This window comes from Diadema setosum, chromosome 5 (assembly GCF_964275005.1).
Source record: "Diadema setosum chromosome 5, eeDiaSeto1, whole genome shotgun sequence".
NCBI lineage: Eukaryota > Metazoa > Echinodermata > Echinoidea > Diadematoida > Diadematidae > Diadema > Diadema setosum.
In genome coordinates this window covers 34809499-34827680 of record NC_092689.1, presented here as the reverse complement: position 1 = coordinate 34827680, position 18182 = coordinate 34809499, and the positions used below count along the sequence as shown (strand labels likewise).

The window sequence follows — 18182 nt, the reverse complement described above, 5'->3', positions numbered from 1 at the left end:
CATGCGCACAAACAAACAATGCGAATGCATTAGAATATCACATGGAACACAATTCTGTCTGTTGGACAATCTTCAGATAGATCAGCGTTCATCTGCATGGCTTCTATGGACCGACAAAGATCTTGGATGATTCATGCTGGCACAGTCATACACCGCATGCATCTATGCAAATCAGCCTGCCGTCCACTTCTCTCCCGCGCGTAGTGGCGATACACAGCTCTCAATTTTGCATACCATTAAAGAGACCACCCTCCGTTGATGTGTATATATCTCATCAATATTGGATTTAAAGACACGATCGTCACTCCTGCTCTCTCGCTCATAATACGCACACAGAGAAGATGTGCACGCGTATTCAGATACAAACACACACACACACACACACACACACACACACACACACACATCGATCACAAAAGCTCACCCCCTAATTGTAACTGGATTGTTGAGCCACGAGGTTGTCATCACATTATATGGAAAGCGCATTCTAGGTTAAACTGCATACTAATTATGATCACAGACATCGAGTTTCAACCAGTTTCACCTTATAAATTGACTGTGATTAGCTTTATGAATGCTATGTATTCAGCTTAAAAAATGCATATTCGTTTTTCAACATACTTTGATAATCATATCCTAAAGATCATATTGGTGATTTTTTATATACATTCATTATTATCAAAAGTTCTGTAATAATACACTTTGATTAAAAAAAAATGCATTAATTATATATTTTGTAAGTTGTATATTTCTATCATTAGTGTTATGGCTTGAAACTATTTTTCCCCTTTGGAAGGCCTCAGTTTCTGTGGTATGGTTGCGTGTGACTGTCGTAAGTCTTTATAACAGTGGTCAGTTTGAGGTAAATTACACATGTAGTACACATATATCAGTATCGAGTTTAGCAATACTGATATCAACGTCATAATCATAAGTTTATTTCAGCCATTCGTTTCCTCAATGACTACTAGACCACCCTCGACATCGGAGCAGTCCATTTTTGTTCAAAATGCAATCATATATTCCTGTGACCAAACACACATTTTAATTTTTGTTTTGTTTTGCTATGGTTGCATGTACAGAGGACGATAATATTAACGTCATTAATCTTTAACGTAACAGAGGTTTTTGCCTCCCGCAGGAGACTTATTATCTACTTGTATGAGACACAACGAACACGCGCGCATTTCGCTCTGCGCGCGCCGCACCATTTTCCCGACATCTGCCATCTCGTTACCTACTCCTGCCCCCATTCCTAGGTCTCCTGCCAATCTTGATGCTAGCTTGTGCATGCATCGAGAGATGCTGTGTATGGGCTCCCCACTTCCCTGTTGTTGAAGCCGCTTCGTCGGAGGGAGTATTTCAGCGCCTGGGATCCCCCTACCATTTTGGATCATAATATCTAGACAGAGGATATCCGTTGTCGCATTGAGAAGGAGTTGTGATTCCGGCAGCTGGTTGGATCCGACCTCGCATCCTCTATAGCTTAAACATATTGGGAAGTTGTGGCATCCTCCCCTCCTCATCTCAACCAACATCAGCATCAGGATGCGACTGTTCGCTGTGGGTGTGCTGTTGGCTGTGGCTGTGTGCGTCGTGGAGGCGCGCCCAAAGCGCCATCGCCATCACCACAATAAGGTATGGTGGGAGAGAGAAAAAAAAATCCGTGTCTTCGTATATCATGCGTGCAGTACAATCCCTGCTCTCCACTGAAAACCACTTGCCGGCAGATCCATCAAATTCTCTATCTCAACTGCCTAGTCTTCCGCCCATAGATTAGCAGTGATAAACGCCGATGTTGTAAACGCGGCTAGTGTTAAACCAAAATGGTTCCTCAAGAAGATCCAGCGCACGCAAATTATGGCTCTTAAACATGATCGTGAAACAAATCAAAGCATAGCAGATATTTCGGCATAGGCAAGCTGTATGGTTCGTACAATGTACTCACTCACATACGCAGACGTTATATGGTGCTCTCCCCATTCGTTAATATTCCCAAGAGCTTTTTTTTCCGCCATCATCATACACTTGCGTCTTGCTGGAGGTTGTTTGCGCTCAACAGTAATCAAGCGTGCAGTACAAAATGGACAGAACGCTTCGTTTGGTCAGAGTGCTGAAAGGAGAAAAAAAAATTACATTTGGGTTTATAAACTCAAGATGAAAAGTGTTTCAAAGCAATCGCGCGGTCACGCAGGCAACTACTGCTGAAAGGGGAAAACGTTTTGTTTGGGTTTATTGCTGTGTGTGTGAGTGTGTGTGTGAGAGAGAGAGAGAGAGAGAGTGTGTGTGTGTGTGTGTGTGTGTGTTTGTATGTGTCTGTGTTGTGTCTGTGAGAGCTGGATTGTATTGCATTTAGTCATGTCTTTGTCACGTCACGTAAATGTCTTTGTCACGTCACGTTTACGTGTGACTCATTAATTCTCAAGGCGCCAGAGTTATGCGAGCGGAAAGTCGGAAGCTGTTTCAATACACGATGAGCGATGCTTAATGACACGAAAACGCCATGAAATGCAAACGTGAACCAAGAAAATAACCGCAGAATAATGGCCTCGATAAGCATCTTCATTGTCTACTGACAATAGTTTGTTCCTCGTAGCTGTATAATGTACGGTAGATTTGATCATGTTAATGTGTTGCGATCGGTGTATGCTACTTTTTCTTCTTTTTACATCATGACAATGTTAGCATTCATCTTATGTTATAGCATAACATACAGCATGCATCTGAAGTTTCTTTCCTACCCCTGATTATCATTATATTTAATGACTCCCTTATAAAAAAAAAAGGAATGTGAAACGAATAGTGAATCCTTTATTATTTTTGCTGCAGGCAAGTACATGAGTAACTTTGATAATAACTGCTGTAATGATGATGAAGATTATAAGAATAATGACCATTACCATCAGCAGCAGTATTATCGTCGTTATGATATCCACAAAGGTCTAACCCGTACTTGATATTTGAATAGGAAAAGATATGACGATAATAAAGGTGATAATATTGTAGTGCAAGATATGCGGCTATAAACGGTGGTGCCACCATCCTGCTTTTATTACGCTACAGTTATACCCTCGGCCCAAATTTCGAGAGATAGAGAGATTGTACCATAGCCCTACTACTCAGTATCATTTTGGGTATTATGGATGCACAGTTAGTACTTATACCTGAGTTCGTCGACTGGCTGCAAAATGCCCACCCCCCCCCCCACACACACACATACACACACATACACACACATACACACACAGACACACACATTACACGCAGAGGGTGGAGGAAATGGTGGTTTGAGAATATATTGATTTGTACTTTTTTTAACATGAAAAGAAATCACACACAATCATCATTGACGGCTCATGGGTTCGTCAAGGAAACGATACTCCGCAATTATTATCATGTAAGCCACAATTAAACTGAAACATTTTCTTGCTGAGCAAACGAAGTGTGCGTCACGTAAGACAGTCCCCTTATTCAGGAAATAAACATTTTCTTCTCATATTATAATCTCATGGACTGTGTTAGGCTGTTATAAAAGCGATAGATATTATGCACTGATGTAATGAAGGAGAAGACGAATTCACACGACCGTGGAATATTGTAAGACGAGCACTCCAATCTATCTTCCTTTAACAGGAAGCAAAATGTTACAACAACATGAGTCAAAGCACTGTTGGGCGTATAACAACGTATTGTCATCATCTCTACACATTCCTTGCACCTGCCATTAAACAATATCGGGAATTCGACGTTTACGCGAGGGTAATTCGAAACCAAGATTCAAGTGTTCACCACTCAAAGACAGAAGTGTTGTCTTGTAGTGCACATGATTTCAGAACATCTCGTCTATTCTGACTTTATCATGAGATTCCCGCGAAAAGCTAAAATCGAGGCTAGAATCTCAACACGCAAACTCAATGTTCATGCCATGTAGTTTAGAATGACTGTAAACGTTGCGCGATTTAAAAGACAACATAGCAAAATCAAACTTTACAAAAGAAAAGGAAAATGTACAGGGGTCCAATGTAAGACCTTTCACTTATGAATTATAGTAATAAAGTCTCCAGTTCCACAAAAGGCTATTTTGTGAAGAAAGAAGGGAAACAAAAATAATGAATTAATGCTGACGATGTTATGACACTTGAAAATCGGTCATCGATCAAAAGTGACGTTCTAAGGATAACTTACGAATACTAGTCTTTCCCAAATTTTGCGTGATATATCCTGTAAAGACAACAGACCGGAATCCAAAACTCATTCTGTGAATCCAAAAGAGGTCGGCTCCTGTCCCGCGTCCCTTTAAAATACCGCAATCTCGTGTGAGGGGATTTCCATGATAGGATGAAACATCGATGGCAATATCGCGACTGGCCAGCAAATCCCTCCAAGGGACAGCGGATATTTCGCCCGGGAGATGGAGTTTGGGAGACATAGACATAGATAGATAGATAGATAGATAGATAGATAGATAGATAGATAGATAGATAGATAGATAGATAGATAGATAGATAGATAGATAGATAGATAGATAAATAGATAAATAGATAGATAGATAGATAGATAGGTAGATAGATAGATGGATGGATAGATAGATAGACAGACAGACAGATAGATAGATAGATAGAGATAGATAGATAGATAGATAGATAGATAGATAGATAGAGAGGGTGGGGCGGGGGAGGGGGGAGAGAGAAAGAATCCAGGAGATTGAGGCCAGATTCGTCGCTAGGTTTTCCAGAGATTGACAGCAGTCTTTCGTGAGACTGACGTACAATCAATATGGCGCGCCCTCTCTGTGGCGCCACAATTCCTGACCGTGTCACTGTCACAAGCTTATCAAAAAACACAAACCAATCAAAATCAGAGACAGAAACAATGCCTTATTTCATCATAATATAATCATGTGTGTGTGTTTGTTTGTGTGTTTGTGTTTGTGTGTGTGTGTGTGTGTGTGTGTGTGTGTGTGTGTGTGTGTGTTACCTTTATACTTCTATGATATGACAATTCGGCATAGAAGCTTTGTGAGCATTGTATCAGTTCTCATTAGTCTTTTATGAAGTGGTTCTTGGTTTCATTGTTTCTAAAGACATCAAAATATGGCTTTGTATTAGGCCGAAAAGAGAGAAACAAAGTTTTAAAAAATGTATTAAGCGAACGACGTGTAGTTGATGACGAGGCAAACATGACAAGAAATGAAATGGTAGGAAGAAACAAAAAAAGAATTGTACAGATTTTGTTGTTAATGAAAATAATACTCTGTTGGTGATTTTCGTCATTGTTGCAAAGTTGACACTTTACACGATAATGTGTCCCTGCGATCATTCTCATTCAGCTTGCTCCATTAATGCTAATCGAAGTTATTGTTTGGTGCTCAAATCGACAGTAAACTGTTGTAGTGTAGAACGATGCCTGTAAAAACGCTCTGTGTTTTAACCATTTCGTCATCTATTGATGCTGCATTCTGCCACGAATTGACTGAGCGAGGGAATTGATGAACATCAAGCCCGTATTAACAAGCTCGCGGTCATTTCACCCTGTCGTCTGCCTAGTAATGAGAAGCCGATGCTATTTTATACGTGTAGTTTCAGTTTCTGCGAACAGTCCCGCGTGAATTCGGTGCACTACACGTGTAAGCGAGGTAATTGTATTGCGCAGAGTTCCGCAATTGAATACAAATTACAGGACAGTTGGTTCAGAAGCGAGGTTACGGAGTCGCCTTAATAAAACATGCATGCATCGCATAAGGGTATGCTTATGCTCCATGAGGCGGAACAAATTTGAAATCAATCCTAGGTGTTAAGACATATACCATTCAGCCCTTAATTCTTTAGTATGATAATATAATCGATTTTATATTGCGATTGCTTCATCAAGTTATATCTGACTTGGCCAAGTTTTAATGTCATAATCATTAATGACTCAGTGGTAATACCTTTTCATACAAGAGCACATTTCATGCCCGGCGCATGCATACGCCCACATTTTACATCTAGATTTTTACCCGTTTTATGTAATGTTTACTCTTTCGTAATGGAGAGACTGGTTTTATATCTTATACGTGCAGCTCTCGTTCAAATTGTCACCGTATGGTTTACAGTTTACAGGGCGAACGAAGGTGTAAGTCAGCGCTACATTTATAGTACCTGAGCGACAAAATTTTCCATACAAACCCCCGTGCATTATTGACGTGGCTGAAACACCAATTTACGGCGTGCAATGCCGCATTTACCACACACACCGTGCTTGCACCTGCACAGAAAATTATCAATTTACTGGCACTTAGGTTTCTTGAAAAAAACAGACGTTGTTTTTTTTCCCCTCTCTGTGTTCTGATCGCAAGAGCTCTTATCATGCTCTATACCTAAATTTCCAGTTTTGTATAATACTCCCACTTTTTTTTCAACGCTAATCGTTGCGTTTTTGCAATGCGAATTATTATACGCAATCAATAGTTTTATGGACTGCTTTAACAGAATATTATTTCATCACTTAAACTTTGTTTAGTTACAACTTATAATCACAAATCTAAGACGATGAAAACGTTTCGTGTATGTAATATTAATCATGTTTCATCAGTATCCTGTTACACAGAAGGACATACAATTTTATACCACTATACAACAACCTGCTACTTCTACTTCAATTTCTTCAAATATTGCTTCGGCCACATGACCATCACCGGAATTGCTGCAATTACACTCGTACTACTACTTTCACTATCATAGTACGTGTATCACTACTTTCTTTCTTATGGTAATTATAATTAAGCAATCTGGAGCGTTTAAGGACGGGTGGCTATATCGCATCACGATTATAATAGACCTTGAGTGTCCCCTGCATATAGTAATTGCAATGTACATTAAAGGGCAAATTGTTCCGTATTAGAATCACATATGTCATAATTATATCCTACGTCGAGGGATGTTGTCGACATGCCTAAATAGTCTATATTGTCGAAACAGAAAATGATGCATAATGACAGGGCGTATCTTTTTATGTGCATCATGCGACTTGGCAGTTATTATTCTCATCTCGAAAAAAATAAATCTTATATAAAAAAGACAACCTTTTTGTTTGTTTGTTTGTTTTATCAGTTTTCGAAATGCCGCGGGGGTTTTAGGAAACGGGATGTTTCGTCACTCGCAACAGGATAAAAGGAGGATTAGGAAGAGAAGGAGGAGGAGGAAGATGAGGAAGAAGAAGAATGATAATAAGAAGATGAGGAAGGAGAATGAGGATAAACAGCGACAAAGCCTTTGGAGCGACAGGTGGGGTTGAATGCACTGTTTGTATTCAGATAAATTATCGTCGCATAGATCAATCATCTGGCATGAATCATCAGTTTCAGAGATGGACCAGAGAAAGGGAGGGGGTGGGGAGGGGAAGGGGAGGGGAAGGGAGAGAGAACAATATGAGGGAAGACGCAGATAATTGTCTGCAGATGAGCAGTAGCTATTACAATGCGCGCTCATTGGTATCGCTTGATGGCTAGTATCGGTTGTGCGAGATACCAGCTGCGTGTGCATGGTTATATTATGGCGGGGAGGGATGGACACTAATTATGCAGAATTTCCATCCTCACCGAACTAGCATTTTATACCGTGGGGATAGTTATCTGCAAAATTATATCGGTTAGTCTTAGCACTCCGATATGAACAAATACCTTCAACCTGTCACAGAACACTTAACTTCCTGCTGCACCTGATGTTTGGAATATCTCTAAGCACTCTTCAAGTTTTTTTTTGGAAAAAATTAGGGAACTTGTTAGGTCATAATTACGTCCATTTATAATGCATCATGACTTCCGTTCTATTTTATAGAGCAATATATCAAAAGAATACGATAATTATTTTGTTCTATGAACTGCGCTAAAGACGCAATCATATCAAATTATTTACGCCTACAACTATACTGTCAACTTACTATGCTGTTATATAGTTACCGGTAATCAAAATGGTATACGAGGGTGCTTATTGTTACACAGCGATGATAGTAAGAATGCAATTAGGTCTACATTGTATCAGCACATTCATTAGTTGTTGTTCGAAGCCAATAAAACTGCAGCTGGAATATGGCTTCCAACGTGATTATTTTCGAGGGAGAGATTTTCAGACACACTGATGTCTTATCTTATAGGGCGGTATGAGAGTAACAACCCATGCACGTAAAAGATCCTTTATTCATCGCAAATAACGGGGTCTATAACCCGTTGAAGTGATCCCCCTCACATCCATATGGACCCCATGGAAGACCAGCTAGTCCAGCTGAATATGGGCTATTTCCAGCCATCATATCAGCAATGGAAAATGAATCGAAGAGGAAATAGTATGCTCGTACTCTAGCTCCATATAACCGGTCACGAAAAATTATACAAAGGACGAAAACGCACACAGCAAAAACCGTCCGTGTGTCATATTGTACATTGAGTAAACACTACATGGTTTCAACAATCAACATCCTCTTCCCTCCATGGCTGTGGCATTCGTAAACTAACAATCGATCGGAATCTATTACGTAACGTGATGTTAATTGATCATCTCTGTGATTACCAGAGGAAGGTAATAACATCACTCTAATCAAGACAGCGAAAAAAAAAAAAACAACAACCAACGACCACAAACATGAAATGATATCGACCAACTCGATATTGATCTCATTGATCTCGATCGCGATCTCGGTTCACTTGACTTTGATGAGGAGATAACGCTTGCCCCAAACCGAGGACACACAGATACTGTTATCATTTGGGACTCCTTGTCTCAAAAAGAGTACAGGTAAATGCCTATAGGTCGAAGGTCACATAGAACAAAGATAATAATACATATGACAATAAATCTCAATGCGCCAAAATAAAAACGTGGGTGAGGATTCTCCAGCTAGCCTGTATAGCTCTATCGTCATCCCGTTCAGGTTTTGGCGCGGGAATTTGCCGGACGTGTTTGGAAAAGTTCATCAGCCAGGCAATGCAGACGACCAGCGGAGACAAACAAACCCAGGTCATGTGATGACAGAGAAAGAATGACGTTTGCAAAATGGCGCACTACTTTACTGTCTAGATTGCCTCCCAATTAAATTACGCCCACGTATAGGAAGAAGAATCTTCTCTCAATCGTTCATAGTCTTGGTGTTCACATTGACATGTTACTGCCAACGTGTCGTATTCATTTAAGCAAAGACTGTACTTTTTGCGGTTAGAAACGTTTCAGAGAACAATAAGAGAGTTATGTCATGGTGCACCGGGTTGCTTGTCATCGAAATATTGTTTCAGCTGAGTAGAAGTCGCGCGTCTTGCCAGGGGAGACCGAAGAGAGGTAGCCAAATATTTCATCGTGCAGGTCTTCATGATACTGCTTCAGAACGAGACGACCCTTCTAGCTGTTCATAGTGTTAATTCTATTTTACTAGACGTAAAAGTACACTGGTTATTCTCTACTCCTCGTCTAAAGCTCTGCTACCTTGGAATCGTGATGTTTCGTACGCTTCGAATTCGCAACCTTAATGGTAATGCAGCTGTGTCGATATTCAGCTATCGATTCAATTTGTGGTAGGGTCAGAGAAAGGTCAAGAGAAGATGGAATGGGGAGGGGAAAGGATAGAAAGAGAGACAGAGAGGGAAGGGGGGGGGGGGGAGGGGAGAAGGGCTCCAGAAATCATAAGCAGGATGTCACATAAAACATATTTCATAATTTACTCGGCTATATGTAATCACTCTTGTCCTTGGTTTCTGATGCTTCGCGTTTGCCACTCAGATTCTTTTTTTTTTTTTTTTTTTTGCCTGTCGAATTGATACACGCGCATCAATTTAGCTTTCCAACCGCAGAAGCTATTGACACAGCTCCGCGCGCCCAGCACCTCCGCACACTGCATCGATTCCTAGTCTGTTTTTTTTTTCTTTTTTTTTATAGGAAGGCAATCACTCTGATGAAAGTAGTCGCAAGATTGCTGATGAGTTACCATCCCTCAAGGACCGTTCGGAGACCAATAACATCCGGAAGCTATAGGCAACCAAGCAAGAATGAAACGCTGCGGTATAATCTCCGGTTAAAAGTAATTTCCTCCCAGTATCTATCACAAGTTTGAATGTGGCTTTCGATCAACGTTATCATGTTAGCAGACGCTGAAATGATGTAATGAGATACTATATATATCATATAAATGTATTTACAGTAGAGAGAGTGAACGAGTGTAGCGGGATGAACTAACATTAATAGAAAGGGAAGAACAGGTGCATCTGGTACTGACCATGGAAATGTATTTGATATCTATATTTATCCACCTATTATATCTATACCTCTTTTTCTCTGGATTTCAAATTCTCCTTATCCAAAATGGATTGTCGTTAAGTGTAACCGAAAGAAATTTCTTTATTTCAGAATATTAAAGATACACTGACGATGGATGACGAAGGATGGAGCACATATTGTCAATGTTTCGGATTAGACACAATGTCTGTAAGGCCTTTTCTGAGCGATCAGAGTCTGCACATCTTGTTTTCGGCCAAATACCCCGTCAACGTTGTGTCAAAATGTTGTAGACAGCTAATGCTCGAAAGACGCTCGCTCACTTTTCCATCACACAACCCTGGGTTTTACACATACCATATCGCTTCATGCTGACCAGAAAAAAAAAATGCTGAAAAAGAATATTGAACTGTTCAAGACCTACTCGGTATGGTAGATGTACTCAAATGTCCACAATGGGGCAATTACTTGGACTCGCACATGTAGTTTCAAGCAAGAAGCGTAAAGGACCCCTAGAAAAGTGAAGAATCTTCTGAAAAGAAAACTTTTGCACCCCCACTCCTTAAAAAATTGTTTCTCATACATGATTCATATGCTTAATATGATCACCAATTAATCTAATTTAATGGAGACTATTATATCTACGATTCAGATACATTCTCTAGAAGTGATAACTGAATGTGATAAGTATAGGGATCGAGTCCGCGACTAGCTTGTAAGAAAGTTGTCTGCTTTGATTAGGAGTCCTTGCATGAATATGGAGTCGAATGTTTTCTTACCCTCCGCGACGGAACCCGATTTTAATGAGATGTCCGATGATGGACTTGCCCGTAGGATCTTGAGATCGAAAAGCTTGAGTCGAGCTCATAATCTCAGGACTGCATCGGAGATTCGATTTTCTTCTCAGTGATGTTCCGATCAATTATTCTAGCTCGACGTGGAATCTGATCAAATATGTGAGAGAATGGTTCTGGAGTTGTATATTTCGATGCGGACGATAGTCGGCATAAATTGCTAACTTTAAGAAAAAAAAATAAGAAGGCGGGCATCTAAATTTTTTAGGCGACGAAACCCTGCCTTGGAGGTTGTTAAATTCAGCAGTAGAGTTTACGAAACGGCTACCTTGAAACTACCCCCCCCCCCCCATTAGATTATCTATATATAGTTATAACCTATAGTAAACAAACCTTTCGTCTCCACTTAACCCCCCCCCCCCTTTCTCCACACATCCCGCCCCTCTTGTTCGCTCGAGCGAATCTATCACCCTTTACGTCGGTCGCATATAAATCCCCCAGCCTTTCCTGCCGCTGCGTGAAAACGGTGATTTACGAGGAGATGGCAACGTCACGGACAGGCGGGTATAAAGTTCACGGGTGATTTAAAAAGAGCTCGGCTTGGGAGCCGGGGGTCTCGAGATTCCGCACGGGCATGCAGATCGTGTTGTTGAAAGCTACGGAAAATATTGGGTACAGATGCTGCGCACCGGGGCGGCTATCTTCAGCTGATATTAAAGTAGTAGAGGAATATTTGAGGGACATTGATAACGGAAGGGAGGGTGGGAGGATTCAGAATGCAGATTTTAACCCTCTACCATGTCACGCTTGATTAAATTTACCCGTCCACTCATGCTGCATTTTATTTCTTTGTATTTGAATTTTAAAAACTGCACAAACATTATACGCTCTTCGCTACCTATTTTCATTTCAACCAATGCATTCCGTTTTCACTTCAGCAAACACACATTTATGATTGATTCTTCTGGCCTCCCCCTCCCATTTTAATTTCCTAATCGTTAATTAGGGCCTATCTAGAATATATGCTTTACTCATGAACTTATGAACACTTCTCGAAGTGGCGAATGCTCTCAGTGATTCGCATAAAACTGTGTGGTAATTGAAACAACAGAAATCGGTGAGTTAACGACCTTTAAATGCCTTTTATCATTCGCTCTTTGTTACTGGTGAATACTTTGTAGGTCGTATGGCCGTCTCTCAGATGTCCTTCTTTATATATCCGTTAGAACTACATGTATATAATTGGAAACGATGGTTAATCAGGCTTGTAGAGACTTGCAGCACCTGCGTATTTTGACAGTCGCTAGTGCCCCTAAACCCTGGTGGATTAGCGGGACAAGCTCCCGAAGAGCAACGCCGCCGGCGAGTTCCTTGTGCAGACAGGCTCAAAAAGCAGAGGCAAATAACCACAGAGGTGCGGCACAGGGAAATGACCAAAACAGTATTTTAATTGAAAATGTGTTTTCTGCCTCAATAAGATGACAACAAGACAAGTTATTCAGGCTTGATTTTACCCCATTTAAGCACGGATAGAGGGCGCTGCATTAGCCTTATATGATTGTGTGTGATGGGGCAATACCGCTCGAGTTTAACGAAGCGGTCCTGATATTGTACTGTAACCATGACAGTCATTGATTAGACTCATTACATAGATCAATTGTGAAGGTAGAACGTTTGTACTGCGATGCTGTTGTGGTAAATATTAACTACCTCTCAAGCTTGGCCTCATCCGCCATGATTCTATCGATGGTAATAACGGTAATAGAACTCTGACCTCTGATGCAATTTTCATTTTATTCCAAGCCATAGCGTGGAAAAGGCGCAGGAGTTTGGGGAAAAATGTCTGTATAACCCCTGGCGCTCAAAAAAGATTTCCACTTTTCCATATCTTGGTTTATTTTACTTTTGCTTCCCTATTTAAGGAAGGACTGTATTTCTGCATGCAGGTGATACATGATATGTTACAACAAAATACTGTCATTTTGACAACAGGACGAATCAAATGTAATAAAATGCATAGATAACAACAAATAACTAACTCAAAACAAAAATGAATAAATGCACTTGAAATATGTTTGCATTATGGAAGAGCATAGTCGGTATAAAATGTCTAGAGAAATCAGTGCAACTGGCCGCCATGTGAATCATAGCTTGAAGAAATGGCCGGCTTTATTTGATAGTGACGTATATAATATACAAGAGGGCTGCAGGAATCATAAATGCTGTATGTCATAGTGAGGTACAAGAGGGCTGTACTTATCTTAATTCATCAAGTGCTGTACGCAGCACTAGATGAATTATTAACGCAACACAGACATTAATCATGACAAAACATTTGATCCTCTTTGAGTGGTTGTTTGTGCTGTCTCTTATGACACAGGACTATCTACAGCTGTTACTGTTCTACAGAGGGGACCTCACCACGATTGCGTTGACGTTTGGGAGAACATTTCCATGGCATCTTTTCCTCAAGATTATAAAATAATGAAAGCATTCACATGTTGACACGACACCCATGCCTTATCACTGCTTATATGCAATGGGGTAAATACCTACAAATTCACATTAGCATTTGCCTCCATATTCACACTTACATTTACATGCACACCCACACTCACACTCATACTCACACTCACACTCACACTCATAAATACTCATACTCATACTCACACTCACACTCACACTCCTACTCACAGTCACACTCACACTCATACACCCATACCCACACTCACACCCTACCCACATTCACACACACACTCACACCCACACCCGCACCCACACTCACACTCATACTCACAGTCACATTCACACTCACATACGCACTTACATTCCCATTCACACTCAGGCTCACACTCACTCTCAAACACCCCCCCACACACACCAAATAAACACAAACACCCACCCACGCACGAACCTATATACACTGACAAAAATTAACACACACACACACACTAGCACACAACCAAGCACTCTACATCATGCATGACACGCATGAATCTGAGCCTCCCATTGCGCCTTTCATTATTCCCGACCACATTCCTCTTCCTCCCCAGCGGGGAGGTTGGCGAGAATCCTCGAGAAAACGGGTTCGCATATAACCGTTCATCACACCACTCCAGATGAAACTTGAAGTTGGCATGTAGATGGGCTTCTCTCTATACCATCCCATCTCTCACGATCTTTCATCCCTAGGAACCTCATCTCTCTCGTCCTCTCTTCCTCGTAAATTTGGTCCCGCGAGCAAAGGAAGAGTATTTCCCTTTTAAACTGTCTGTGTTCTTCCTTCTCTGCACCCCCCCCCCATGAACAGGTTAAGTCTTCCAACGGTGTCTGGTAGCATGGATGATGGAGATGAAGAGGAAAGTGAGGAGGAGAAAAGAAGAACAGAGTGAGAGACCCAGGGAGAGAAAGGGAGAGATGGAAGAGGAGAGATATTGTATATACCTTTTAGATTCGACGTTGATTATATATCTTATGATTTTGGGTCAAAGCGGTGATGGGGCCTCATAGTATTCCTCATGGCAGTATCCTCGAATTCTCGCACGCCTCGATGTGTTGACGAATTCATATCCTATTATCATGGCGTAAATTGAATCTTAGCCATACGCATCCACAGAATGGGCGCGTGCCTGTAATATAATTTTCACAATCAATTCGTGAAGAAACCGAGGTAAATGTTGTAAGAAGCCTGGCTCTTGAATGAAAGCAAGAGATTGCTAAAGCAGCGGGGTGCAGACGTGCTATGATTTTTTTAATCAATTGTCTTCCTCTGTAAAAATGAAGTTGTACAAAGCATTTGCTTTTATAATATCTTGCTTTCATTTAATATGTCTTGCATGTCCGCCTTGAACCACTGAAAATAATGTCGGAATTTCAGAGCCTGGGTTTGTAATATGTTCATCGTATCACTGCCGGCAACCAGGGATATAGCCTGGTAACACTGTTGCTGCCCGGAAGGTAGAAAATGGCAGGTTCGCTTCTCATTGGTTCCTTTTCCCCCACATGTTTGTCAAAAATGTAGATCAGCAGTTGCGATCTTACAAATTAATTTGTACAGAGAGAGACAATTAACAAAAAAAAAACCCACATATAGCACAACTTTAGGTCTATATCATCAAATTCAACTTGGGGGGGGGGGGATTCTATGTGTGAAGGGTCCACGGAGGCTGTGATTTCTTTCTACTAGGTTTCTCCTGTGATTGTTTGAGATGTCGTGAGGGAAAGAGATCGATCAACCCACAACTTCGATATGTCTGACGGGAAAGGAGGAAGCAATGTTTATCTTCACGGTCATCCCCTGAATCGTACAGAAGTTTGTTTTAAGGAATCCGCATGCACTGTCCATCAGATGCTAAATGGTTAGAGCAATTTTGACATCGCTGTCGTCCTGTTCCCTACTTTTTTGAAAAGTGTAGAAAATAAAAGACACTGAGAAGAATGGAAGAAGCAAAAGGAAGAGGTTGTGTGTGAGAGATAACAGTTATATATCAAGGGAGAGTATTGAGAGATGAAAGTGAGAGAGGAGTGGTATGGGAGAGGAGGTGAACAGCTGCCCAAAATCTTCCTCTATATCATTGTCACTAAAATCTTTCGCTTGGCAATAATATTATCATCATTTAGGTTATCAGCTTTTAGCGTCACCTATAGACTTCAAAGTGTGACCGAGATCATATCAGTTCGGGGAAACCAGATTGATTAAGAATATTATGTCTCTTGTTTCATCAAGTTGCTGTCAGCTGTTAAGCATCACCTATAGACTTCAAATATGACCGGGATTATATCTGTTCGGGGGAAACAAGATTTGATAAGAATACGTCTCTCTGTTTCATCAAGATGCTGGGGTTTTCTCCATTACAGTACAAATACAAAACGATATCAATAACGATTGTGACTTTGGGTGGACCTATCGGGAGAGAGAAGGAGATTACAGCTATATATGAGAACATATATAGGCACAGATGGAGACAAGGAGACAGAAAGACAAAAAGTAAGATGGAGAGAGATCTTTGTGTACAGATTAAGAGGAAGAGGGATGGAGAGTGGGAGAGACAAAATGAGATGATAATCCGATACTCCTGAAGAGCGTGCCGCAGCGAGAAACTAGCGCCCAGAGCGAGCAGATGCCCACACGTTATCTGGGGGAAAGAGATATACATTACCCGCTGAAGAAAAAACGTCACGTTATGGATGTAAGGGTACATGAAGGATACATTTACACAATAATCAGCACCAATGTATACGACACACACTCTCTCTCTCATATACACGATGATAAGCTCTCGCAATAAGGTGCCACGGAGTGAATTGTGTTGTATCAAGTTCCATGCCAAAGTTTTGGAATGAGCAGTATATTTGTTGTTTTACTTTCTCCTTTCCATAGACATAGTACTATATTGCTAACTTTCCAATTATTAACATCACGAGGAGACGATAAAGACAAAAAACCCCAACAAAAGCCGACAGAGAATACTAAAGGAAATTTCCAGCCAGACGTCATCATTAAACATTTGAATACTGTTGTGAAAGTCATCTTTCTGAAATCAATGCATTGCAATATCAATGAAGTGGGTAATACTGCAAGTCATTTACTATGTATCCATTAGCAGATACTAAACCCATATAGCAATGCATTTCCATCAAGATTGAACATCTGAATCTTTTTTCATGAGGTAAATTCAGTTTTCGAAGACTTGTGATTATTACCACTATATCAACCTATGAAGCAAAATGCGTCAACGCAAACAGATTTCGTCTGTTTGAGGTAAACTGTGGCATATGAATCGTTTGCATTTGATATTTTCAGTCAGGTTACATAGATGTCTATGTAATGTCTCCTCTGAAAAATAAAAGTTCCTGAGGCAAATTATAACATTCAAGACAAACAGCGTTTCATTGAAAGTTTAAAAACTGTTTTTCTTTGTTATACTACGCCTGAAAAGCGTCACATTGATTTTTCCCTTTCTCAGGACAATGCTACCCTTTTGTTTCTGACAGTTGTATTGAAACCTGCCGAAAAACATTGTCATAATGAAACTCTAACAAAAAAAAAATCTAAAAAGTGACAAGAGAAATCGAAATGAAGACAGACGCTGAGTGGATTGGTTTCCACCCTGATGGGTACACTATATTCCTCAAAGGAGAGCCGCCTAAAGAACTCGATTGCGATGTACCCGCCAGTATAACCTGATTTGTCACGAGAGGTATTATTTTGTAGCAAGGGAGGAAAAAAGAAGACGTAAAATATCACCCAGTGTAATCGATGGCAAAGCAATTCGTCTAACCATGTTTTGACGGCGCTTACATCGAAATCAATATAGTGTGGGATTTTTTTTTTCTTTCTTTCTGTTAGACTGTGCATAGAAGACATGGAGATGCGGCCCTCTCAGATGTTCACACTTAATTCTTATTGATGTACACATCTCTTGTCCATATTGTCGCAAGATCAAGGCAGCTTATTCCTCTTTTTCTTCCTATCTGATATGTTTTGCACAAAGGATTCGTCAGCTGCCATGAAATAGTCTGTGAAATAAACTCATACGCCGACAGGTTGATGTCTTGCAGTACCGCTGTGTAGATTTCTTTTAAAGAACAATATAAGGGAGCATGAAGCTATATAAAATGAAGAAGATTCCATGTTTTGCTATCACAAGGTGTATAATTCATTTTTAGGAGCAACAGTTAACATTCATACTTCTTTAGCATTCATTCACAGATTCCAAACTTCACAGATCGACCACTATTAAGTTTTATATATTTGCAATATTCTATGTATGTCATGTATTTCATTTAGTTTTGTTATATTTGATGTAATTTTTCATCGAGAAATATGAAAATAAATTGAAATTTAAATTGAAAATTGAAATAGAAAAAAATTATTTACGTCATGGGGAACTGCAAATCATCGAACCTAGAACTTCTCACAGAGCAAGCTTTCAGATAACATGATGATGGATTATCGGCTCTTTCTATCTCTCTAAAATCACTGTAAAATGAGGAGGAAGAAGGAATATAGAAGGATACGGATATGATTATGACTAACAGTTTCTAAAAAAAAAAAAAAAAAAAACTTGGAGCACTTCTTTAAGGCACGAAATCCCCAGAAATCACTCGAACCTAATTTCCTATCGTGGGTGTCTGTTTGACGCCAAAA

At 40.3% G+C, this 18182-nt stretch overlaps 1 protein-coding gene across 1 annotated transcript in view; it reads left to right on the top strand.

The window, feature by feature from the left end:
* The first annotated feature begins 1297 nt into the window (after window positions 1–1297).
* LOC140228874 (follistatin-related protein 5-like) overlaps window positions 1298–18182 on the top strand; it is a 61612-nt gene continuing 44727 nt past the window's right edge. The window contains exon 1 of the mRNA XM_072309143.1: window positions 1298–1638. Coding sequence (XP_072165244.1) covers window positions 1549–1638 — 90 coding nt within the window. The 5' untranslated portion in view covers window positions 1298–1548. The remainder of the gene's footprint in view (window positions 1639–18182) is intronic.